A 10,829-nucleotide genomic window follows, 5' to 3' on the forward strand; every position below is an offset into this window, starting at 1 on the left:
CCGAGCCCCACGCGCCGCTCGGAGGGCGGCTCCGTCCCCTCCGCCAATCCGCGGCCAGGCACGGGGGGCGGGGGCCGCGCGGGGCGGGGCCGGAGCGGCTGCTGGCGGCGATTGGCCGCGGGGCGCTCGGGGCGGGGCCAGGGGCGGGGCCGGGGGCGCCCCGGGGGGCCCGGAGCAGCGACCCTCGGCGGGATGGCGGCGGCGGCGGCGGCGCGCGGAGCGTGGGGCGGGAGGCGCCGCGTGGCGCTGAGGGTGAGGCGGCCGCCCACGGCCCGCGGCGGCTCCCGCGGCTCGGGGGGCGCAGGGGGGTCGCGGTTCGCCTGGAGCTGAGGCCTCCCGGGGGTGTCGGCCCGGGCGGGGAGCAGCCCAAGGGGGGTCGGGGGTCGGTGCCTCCCGACCCGGCCTGAAGTGGTCTGTGCTTCCCCCCGTCCAGCTGCCTCGGAGTGCCGGTGCCCCTTGGATCACCTCCGTCACCGCGTCCTTCTCCTCCTCGGTGGTGAGTGCCCGTCCCGGGAGCGGAGCCGGTGTGGGGGGGGGAGGCGCGGGGAGCCCCGGGCGCCGCCGCTGCCCGACGGGCACTGCCCTGGGTGGCCCCGCTGAGGCCGGTCCCGATGGAACAAACATCGGCACTGCCCCCGGGAGTGCTCGACGGGAGGGACGGAAAAAAGTTCCATGTCCGATTTGTCAGACCGGAGCTGAGCGGTGGCCGCCTGTCACCCAGCGTTGTTCCCTGTGCCTCTGGACTGGCCCCATGGCATCCCTTTGCGACAGAGAGAGGATCTGGTTTCCTTCGGACAGTATCGAACAGCTTTAGGTGTTGTACTGCCTTTTTTCCTGCGCTGTCTGTGGCCACACGTTCCCCGAACTCCAAGCCAGGATTCCACAGTCTGCTTTACTGCCCTCCATGTTTCCACAGCAGGTGCATTCTCTACATGAAAAAAGGTGGCGATCTTATGGAAAAAGTGCAATTAATATTAATCCAGCGTTTCCTGGCTTGCTTAAAATATTTTTTGTTGCATGTGCAATTTTTGAGATACTCTTTTTAAGCAATTTGAAAAAAGCCTGAATTAACTCCATTGAAGTGAGGTCTGTGTGGGTGATACAGCACTGGAGCTTGTAGCTCTATTGAAGATACATGGCACTGAGGCTAATGGAGTGATTGAGAGCCGTAGGAGTTTGTCATTCTTTAGACCAGCACTGGCCCAGCAGCTTTTCTGACATTCAGGAAACTCGGTCAAGGGACTCGGATTTCCTGTGCTTCCTTCCAGGTTCTAGAGGAGATTGTGTTTTCCTAGGCAGAGTTCTGCCTCTCTTCCACAAGTGTGATTCCGGCTACATAATCATCTGCAACTTTTTCATTTTAATTGTCTCCTAGTGTTGCTTTCCACATCATTAGTTCTTGTTTGTCCATTAAAAGACTTATTTTACACTTCTGATCCTAGCTTTCTCATCTCTGAGCTTTCTCAGTTCGTTCCAACTAGCATTGTTGCTCACTTTTTTTCATTTTCATCCACTTTTCACTGTCATTACTTGTCTACCCAATACCATTTATATTCCTGATTCTTGCTCTGATCTCTTTCTCTTCATTATGCCTTGGTTAGCATCCAAGTCCTCATCTCCCTTTCATAATTCCACATCACGATTTCTTCGGTTTTCTGATATATTTGGGTTTATATCCCAGTTCTGTTTATCTGTCCCATTTCTGTTATTCATACAGAAGATCAATTTCCTCTTTCTCTTACCTGTTCTCCCCAAGTCATGAGTTTGTGTCATGATAACTGGTTCTTGTTTCTCCTAGTTCTCTCCTTACGCCTCCCTGTGTTAACTCCTCTTTTCTAGTTTCTTAATTTATACAGTCAGAATTTGTTTTCCTGCATGGTACAGTTTTGTTGCTTATCTAGTGCTAATTACAACTTTTACCTCTGCTTTCTGTTCTGTTCAATTGCTTGCCTGAACTCCTTATTTAAAACTTTCCTGTGCATCTGAATGAGAAGGTTCTGTTTTCTGTGCTGCCAGCCAGGACAGTCGGTCACTGTGAACTCCACAGATGCAGGTTCCTTGCTCTTTGTTGCAAGACCAAGTTGGGAGTGGGGAAAGTCCAATTTTCTGCTTGAAGCTATGAACTGGAAAGATGAACCTGCTTAGTGGCTTGATGGGACAGAGGCACATAGGACAGTGGTACAGCCTGCTCTGGGTTCACAGCATTCCCATGAAGTGGATTATTAACTGTTTCTTCTGAACATTTATGAGTTGCAGTTTTTCAGGTTTTGATTAAATCAACTGAAATAATTCTGAACCTAAGCAGAGCAATGTATTTTTTCTATAATGCTTTTAGAAAGAATTTTGGCCATTTTGGTGTAAAGTGAAAAAGAGAGAAAAATGGGGCAGAGAGCAGTTAGCTGGGTCTTGCTGTGAAGACTGCATCTAGACTCTCTAGTGGTTCACACAGCAGTAAATGATGAAGGCTTGCAGGTAACATGGCACACTGGTATTTAGGCACGTTGAGACAAAAATAACTCACTGTCCAGTGTTTTGACCTCCACAGCCAACAACCAAACTCTTCATTGATGGGAAGTTTATTGAGTCCAAAACTACTGAATGGATTGATATCCACAACCCGGTAAGTGAAATAGTCTCAGCTTATATAAATAGTGATCACTGTGCAACAAAGCTCTGTGCCTCTCTTCAGGGATGTGGCAGAAGAAAAACATACATATATTTCTTGAGAAAGGTTTAGACTTGGAGCTACAGCTTCTCAGTTTCCTTTTCACATGAAATGTCAGTCTCAGTCTCCTTTACCTCCCTCACACAGTAAGCCCCTGATCTCCAGAAAGGAAGCTTAAACTCTGGTTATATTTTTTTTTCTTATAGAAAAGCTCTGTGATGATTATGTCAAATTTCTGAAGGGTGTCTTTCACCCTGTATTTGAAATTAGCTGGGTGTGATTTGATGCCAGCTAAATGTGAAGTTCTGATAGAGATTGATATTACTCTCAAACAAAAAAGGTGAAAAATCCTAACAGCTGAAGCTCCTCTCCTTTCAGAGAGCTTCTATCTGTGACCCACAATAATCACAAAGAAGTTAAAAGCTGGATGCTATGCAGTGCAAAATAGATAAGTATCACTTGTATTGTACTATGTACTTTACCAAAGACAAATGGAAATGAGGTTGCACTCACAATTCTGACCCTCTTGACCTTCACAGTAAGCATTTAAACAGTGATTTCCAAATCCTCTCTGTAAAGCTCTATTCTCATTTGCTTTGTGGAAATGATCAGAGCAGCAAGCCATGTTCATGAAGCTCATTCGGTCTCTATGTAGCAAGCAGTGTTCTTGTTTAATTTTCTTCCTCTTGTTTTGGGTAGTTTCTCTCTTAGTGGTATATCTGAAATTTTTGTCATATCAGAGCAGATTTAATTTTTAAGAGAACATTAGAAGGAGATTAAATTGGAAACAAGCTTGAAGTTAAAATGCTGTAGAACTAAGGTTGCTTGTAAATACAGTACTTTTGCCTAGGGGTATCGGTAAGTTAACATCACAGTCATGTACTGCTTTTCCCAAAGGAATGTTGCCTCATTTAATGTGCAAGAGGGACAGTCAGATAAATCAAGACGATGGAGAGGGAAAAGACCACAGCCCACAGAAACTTTTGCCTTATACTCTAGAAGTTTCAAGATAGACAAGTCACTTCAACATCAGCTTGGAAATCAGCACTGCATTTCAGTTTTCTGAGTGCCTAATTTGAGATATTTGGAGTGCAGGTTTTCAGAACTAGTCCATTTGTAGCCCAGGCCTTTTGTGTGCAACCTTTGTGCTCTGCCCTCAGAAGTACAACTCCTTGTAGAACAAGAATATTAGCTGTGTGCTGTGAAAGGACTCTTGGATGGTTGGTGGAGACAAATGGAAAAAGTTGAGTTTTGATGCAATTTATTTTCTCTTTCAGGCCACAAATGAGGTGGTTAGCCGTGTACCGAAAGCCACAGCCAGTGAGATGGAGGCAGCTGTGGCTTCTTGCAAAAAGGCTTTTTGGAACTGGTCAGAAACATCTATTTTGAGTCGCCAGCAAATCTTTCTGCGTTATCAACAACTCATCAAAGAAAATCTGGTGAGACACCATGAGTGTGTGTGACAGCTATGGCTGAATGCATTGCAGATGATTTTAGGAACTAAATTGAGAGACTTAGGGTTTAGAGAGTTCTTGATGAGGTTTTGCCATGATCGAGGAGCCAGCTGAGACACTGTTGAAAGGTGCAGCAAAATGCTTTCCATCAAACGGTAACAGAGGCAATATTATTCTGAACTTGTCCCTTTACCAAGAGACTGCAGAAGGAACTTTGAGCCTTGATGGAACATGTGCCAGTTGATGAAGACAAGTATGTTACTATGTTTTTGGGGTTCCCTGATTGCTTTTTTGATGTGTATGTAGTGCCATACCTGAAAGCATTAGAGTACAAGTCATCCCAGGATGATTTTTTCTAAAATGTCACCTATGTGGGTTATTGGCTTCTTGTCTACAAGGAGAAAATCTGTCAGTATAGGCTTTCCTGTTTCTGTCAGTCTATGCACTGTGATGTTCAACTCTCTGTTAACTGTCTTATCCTTGCACTCTATTTCATGAGTGGGTACTTTTCTAACATTCATAAACTTTGTGTTTTCCATTTTCAGAAAGAAATTTCCAAACTCATCACCTTTGAGCAAGGGAAGACCCTGGCTGATGCTGAAGGAGATGTGTTCCGAGGCCTCCGTAAGCTGCTGGCTCCTCCTATTAAAAAAGGGGGTTTGAGAACCCACAGAAAGGGATGAGGTTTCCTGAGCAACTGATGGCTCTGTGCATGTTGAACCCTTTATAGGCCCCTACTCAAAGAAAAGTGTAAATTGTAACTCTAGGCTGAAGAGTTTACTTAGATAGAGTAGCTTTAAATCACTTCCAAGTTGTTAGAGCTTTTTTTAGGAATGACTGGAAATTACTAAAAAGGAATAAGAACTTCTCGTCTGTGCTCAGACATCTAAGGTTGAGTCCCAGGTGGTACAATAACACTATACCTGAGCATTTAGTACTGGGGCTGTTGTGTCTATGCTCCTACACAATGATGTGTAGTGTGGTCAAGAGAGAATCCGTTCATAATTGTTCACAATGCTTGGCAGAGGGATTTTCTGGAGCACGATGAGTTTTAAATTGGGAGAGAAGAGGCTGGAAGAAAGAGGTGGGTCAAGACAGTAGTGAAAAAAGAGTTTGAGGACTAATTGCTAACAGGTCATCCAGCAGCCTATTGTCCTTTCTGCTGCAGAGGTGGTTGAACATGCTTGCAGTGTGACATCCCTCATCCTTGGAGAGACCATGCCCTCCATCACCAAAGACATGGACACTTACACCTACCGCCTGCCTCTGGGTGTGTGTGCTGGAATTGCACCATTCAACTTCCCAGCCATGATTCCTCTTTGGATGTTCCCCATGGCTATGGTTTGTGGAAACACTTTCTTGATGAAACCATCTGAGCGTGTACCAGGAGCACTAATGTTCCTTGCCAAGCTGTTTCAGGATGCTGGTGCCCCTGATGGGACCCTGAATATTATCCATGGACAACACGAAGGTAATGACCACCCTTCCTGGGAGATGACAAGTGTGTGTGTTGTGGTGTGTGTTCAGTGGGAGGTACCAGTTGGAGAGTCTGCGACTGCTGCTGTTAGATAGATTTGGACAGATGCTTCAACTCTATTGATGAAGTTGAAAGGTGAGTGGGAGATTCTCTGTCACCTTACACCAGATCTTTCAGGAGATATGGTGAACAAAATTTTGGGGATTGGGGTCAGAGTTCCCAAGGCATGTAAGTGCTCAAATTCTATTTAGCAACCTAAACTGCAACTGAAATAAGTATATAAATCATATTGGTTTTGCAAGGAAGCCTAAACAAGAATTAAATGCCTCATTGACTATACAAGTAGATGCCAGAATCCTGGCTCCTAACATGCTATTTTTTACAGCACACAAGTAGCTTCAGGACACGATGATACAAATACAGAACAGTAACTTTGGCATTGCTCAGACACCCTAGGAGGTGCCCAAAGGATGAAGAGATGTAAGAGAGCCAGGAGTATGAAGACAGGGCAGGAGTATGTGTGCTAAAAAGTGAGTGAAAAGTTGCACAAACAGGCATTCAGGGAACTCAGATGTAGGAAACACAGAGGCCAGAATTTCAGTAAGAAGAAATATACATAGATCTAGCGCTGTGGGGATGGGAATGGAGGGAAGCATTTGTGCACCACAGTTATAATGTATTATTTCCTATTTGAAGCTGTGAATTTCATTTGTGACCATCCGGATATCAGAGCAATCAGCTTTGTGGGATCTAATCAGGCTGGAGAGTACATCTATGAGAGAGGATCCCGGAATGGCAAGAGAGTCCAGGCCAACATGGTAATGTCTCTGAACGGAGCACACTTTAGCACACAGACTACCTCGGTAACCTGTGAATGTTAAGAGAGACCACACCACTCAGCAGCAGAAGCTGATTTTGCTGCTGATAGCTAAGTGATAAGGCTGCTGTCTTGTCAGCCTGTTGGTAGCAGAATCATACCTACTCTAAGAAGTCATTGCCAGAGGGCTAGAGAAGCAGCAATCTGGGATGGTTAATAATGGAAGACTGTGTGTGTTGTTTTTCAGGGAGCCAAGAACCATGGTGTGGTGATGCCTGATGCCAATAAAGAGAACACCTTGAACCAGCTGGTTGGAGCTGCTTTTGGAGCAGCTGGCCAACGCTGTATGGCCCTGTCTACAGCAATTCTAGTAGGAGAAGCTCAGAAATGGCTGCCAGAGCTTGTGGAAAGAGCCAAAAATCTACGAGTAAATGCAGGTACAGACTGAGATAATTTTTACAAGGTACTTCACATTTGTACAACCATAGCTTCTTAGGTCAGCTTATCTTCCATACCGTGTTGTGACCCTTGGAGCTATTGGCACCACAGATTTGATGTGTAGGGGCAGGAGCTAGGAGATTGTCTGGATTGGGAAACCCAGCTCTAGACTTGGAGGTAGAAATATGTTTTCAGCTTGCTGGTTGCTGGTGGGACTGTGATGCAATGTTTACAAGATCAGTCTTGTTTTAACTGGAGACTTGAGGTTAAATCCTATGTTTAACTAATATCTGCCATTTATATAGCAACCTCACTTCAAGATCCTTCCAATTTGTAGTAAGCATACAAAAAAAAAAAAGAAAAAAAAAAAGAAAAATGGAAACAAGTACTTTGGAAATAAGCTAGACTGTTACTAATTCTAGGGGAATTATATTTTGTTTCTATTCAATAAAGTGCTGCAAAGGGAAAGGTCTCCTTCCTGAGAAGAATCTTGTGTTGAATTTTGGCTTTCTGGTGATTCCTTGTTGATGATAAGAGCTGCAGGATATTGTTCCTGTTCATCAATGTCTCAAATCTTTATTCTGTGTCTCAGAAACATCAGGATTTTCAGATTTTTCCTGCCAGTGTAGTTATCTCCCGGATGCCTATGAAGAGTTGAAAATTGGTGTCTCTTTCTCTTCACAGGAGACCAGCCTGGAGCAGATCTTGGGCCTCTAATCAGTCCCCAAGCTAGGGAACGGGTTTGCAGTCTGATTGAGAAAGGAGTAAAAGAAGGTGCCAGCCTTCTCCTGGATGGACGTAATGTCAAAGTGAAGGGTTATGAAAATGGCAATTTTGTTGGACCAACGATCCTTGCCAAAGTCAAGGTAAGATGACCAAAACCAGTACTTGTAAGCAGGATCAGCTGAAAAATGGGTTAGCTAAATCAGTCAATAATCAATAATCACCAGGTAGAAAGGCCATAAATGGCTCAGCCATCCCTTGCACAGTGTCAATGAAGTACTCATTGTAATGCAGGCAGTAAGAGCAGAAAGCACTCTGGAGATAAAAAGTGGTGCCTAGCTAGAGGACAGGGCGTGGGAAATGGTGAAGAGGTAATGAGGACTGAAGGATGGCCTGTGGCAATGGAGTATGATCAGTAATCCTAGGAATATCATGAGTACTAACAGCATATGTGTTTCTTATATCCTATTTACTATGATATTTTTATTAAATCCTTTATACAAGCTGCTTTTTCTGCTGTTTATATTGGCAGCCAAACATGACTTGCTATAAGGAGGAAATCTTTGGGCCTGTCCTAGTGGTGCTGGAAGCAGACACTTTGGATGAAGCCATTGAGATGGTGAACAATAACCCCTATGGGAATGGAACTGCAATCTTCACCACCAATGGAGCCACAGCTCGGAAGTACTCTCACTTAGTAGATGTGGGGCAGGTATGTTCCAGCTAGGATTGTTGCTTTTAGCCCTCACCATTTACAGAGGGTAACTATTCAGTTGTAATCACTGCACTCTCAGCCAGCAATACCCAGCCTCAGGTGTAAGAAACAAAATGCAGAAGCTTTTGGAAAGTGCTCTGCAATCTGCTACTTCTTGTGACTAATATGGCAGCTTTCCTTTGGTGTAGGTGGGTGTCAACGTTCCAATTCCAGTACCTCTGCCCATGTTTTCTTTCACCGGCTCTCGCGCTTCCTTCAGAGGGGACACCAATTTCTATGGCAAACAGGTAACTTTCTGATTCAGAGCACTCTATTGGGTTGAATTGTGATACATCATGTTATAAATGGCAATGGAGAGATGGGCATTAGACCTTATTATTGAGGAGACTTTGAAGCTATTTCAGCCAGGAAACTGAAAACAAGCCAGTGATCACAGCACTATAATGCATGTCACAATCATAGATAGCCTGTTCCTCTTTATTTTTCTCTTAAGTAAAAAAATGCAAGTCTTTTTAGGAGATTTGAGAAGGGAGCAATAACTAGCAAGCTTTCTCAAAAATCGGAATCTTTGTGAAACTGCTAAAAAGAACAGGCTGACAAGAATTGTTTACACTGAAGAAAATCAGTCCTGTTTAGATAAAGCAAAAACTGTTTTGAAATACATCTAATGTTGACCTGAGGATTTCATAAGGCCAAATATCTGATCTGTGGATCTCTCCTTTCCTCCAGGGAGTGCAGTTCTATACACAGCTGAAAACTATCATTTCTCAATGGAAAGAGGAAGATGCCACCATTGCCAAGCCTGCTGTGGTTATGCCAACTATGGGAAACTAAACCAGCCTTTGCAGATGCTGTTCTTGGTGCCCTTCTATGCTGCACTTTCCAGCTTTGTCCTATCACCCCTTACTTGGGAATGAATAGAAAGCTCCTTTGTCTCAAGAATCTGTGACTGTGCAGATTGGATGTGACTCACGGTCTGGATTTTCTGTTGCTGTCAGTGGTTTTTTTTTTTGGTTAGCTGAAATAGTTTTTTCCCTACAACCTATCAAAGACTAAAAAACTTTATCTAACTGAAAGGGCAGCCACCAATATTGGTCTTAATTTGTGTTTCTTTCTGGACCCCATGAACTTGAACATTACTCTGGTTTTTACTTCAATATCTTTAGCCTTAGTGACTCACTCCGGGCTACATCTTGTAGCAAGTTTATTTACCTCTTTATCTTGCATGTTAAGATTCTGAGTTCACTTTACTCAAAGATGAGTACTCATTTTGAGTGACATTACTGGGACATCTTGGGTGTCTCATAGAAGTGACTTTACATACGATGAAGACAGCAAGTTGTCAGTCTTTCACCTGTCGAGCAGTTTCCAAAGCATTGGGAAATAGCTTTGTACAGATTTTTCAGGAAAGCATATTTGGTTGCTTGTCTGAGGATGAAAGAAGTTTCTGTATGGTACAGTGGCCTTCACTGTGCCTCTGACAGCTTGAAAACTTCTGTTCCTGTTCCTTCTTGGGCTTGTATGCTCAAGCTTGCCAGAAATTCCATTATACCTGAAAGCTGTTTGGTGCCTTTTCACTGTGCTAACAGATACAAGCCTACAGGTCCTGTAGCATAATGAAACTGTAGAAGCAGAAACATAACCATGTCTACGTATCTTTGTGTCACAGCATCATGCGTGTCTGAATAAAATGGAGCATAAGTGGAGAGGTCAGTATGAAGAAAGAACACATTTTTTAATCACAAAGCAGCCAGGCCTTGTCTGTTGGTTTCCTGTCCTGACTGTAGCTGTATTTCTTGTGTTGGTTGATTGACTTCTCGTCACATTTGCTCAAACACAGTCATGTACTCTTGAGACTGCAAGTTCCTATTGATAGAGAAGAGTAAGGTTTGGTATATACACGCTGGTTTTAAGAATCTGTGCATTTGGAGCTGGAGAATATATTTTTATTTCTGGTTCCTGAAAGATGATGCAGCCATGAAGGATCTGAAGGGATCTCACTCAAACACCTATGGAAAATAATATTCTTCTAATGATTGTAACCATTACTTGTTCTAATTAAACAATCTGAATGTGAACAGTTTGTATCCTGCCTTCTGGTTAAGATGCCTTGTAACTGACAGCTCTGTATTAGTGCAATTGCTGTGCATTCACTTACGTTTGTATCTTGTTTTTTCCTCTGCTATACACTAGAGGGAAATTCTCACCTTGAAATTTGATTACAAATTAAAAACAGGCTAATGTATTTCTGCAGACTATGACTGTTCCTTGGTAAGACCTTATAGAGGTGTGATATTGATTTTATTCCTCTTTTTTAATAATGAACTGCCTTTTTTAGATCAAGCTGCAGATGTTATTTGATTGTGATTTACCTGCCTCATCTCACTGCTGTTACTGCTTTCCACTCATCTGTTTATTCTCCTTTTTATTTAATACTTGACATAAAAATAAGCTAAATAATGTATCTTCTATGTTATAAAAAAAGTATAGTCTAAGGTATCTCATAATAAATTTCTTTAGACTATTAAAATACAATTTCA

General features: G+C 43.5%; 1 protein-coding gene across 1 annotated transcript; it reads left to right on the forward strand.

Annotated features, from left to right (window-relative positions):
- Positions 1-177: 177 nt before the first annotated feature.
- ALDH6A1 (aldehyde dehydrogenase 6 family member A1) lies at positions 178-10,534 on the forward strand. Its single transcript, XM_083863139.1, has 12 exons — positions 178-252; positions 434-496; positions 2,546-2,620; positions 3,943-4,104; positions 4,665-4,743; positions 5,288-5,590; positions 6,293-6,414; positions 6,661-6,850; positions 7,536-7,717; positions 8,107-8,286; positions 8,478-8,576; positions 9,019-10,534. The coding sequence occupies exons 1-12, from the start codon at positions 193-195 to the stop codon at positions 9,121-9,123; spliced, it is 1,620 nt and encodes a 539-aa protein (XP_083719265.1). The 5' UTR covers positions 178-192; the 3' UTR covers positions 9,124-10,534.
- The last annotated feature ends 295 nt before the right edge of the window (positions 10,535-10,829 follow it).

The sequence above is a fragment of the Zosterops lateralis genome (genome assembly GCF_965231275.1).
Source record: "Zosterops lateralis genome assembly, chromosome: 6".
NCBI lineage: Eukaryota > Metazoa > Chordata > Aves > Passeriformes > Zosteropidae > Zosterops > Zosterops lateralis.

Excerpts from the sequence above, each read along its gene's own strand:
- ALDH6A1 (XM_083863139.1), top strand. The coding sequence starts at position 193 with ATGGCGGCGGCGGCGGCGGCGCGCGGAGCGTGGGGCGGGAGGCGCCGC. Across the intron at positions 5,591-6,292 it reads TATCCATGGACAACACGAAG|CTGTGAATTTCATTTGTGAC; the intron begins GTAATGACCACC and ends TCCTATTTGAAG. Across the intron at positions 6,415-6,660 it reads AGAGAGTCCAGGCCAACATG|GGAGCCAAGAACCATGGTGT; the intron begins GTAATGTCTCTG and ends GTTGTTTTTCAG.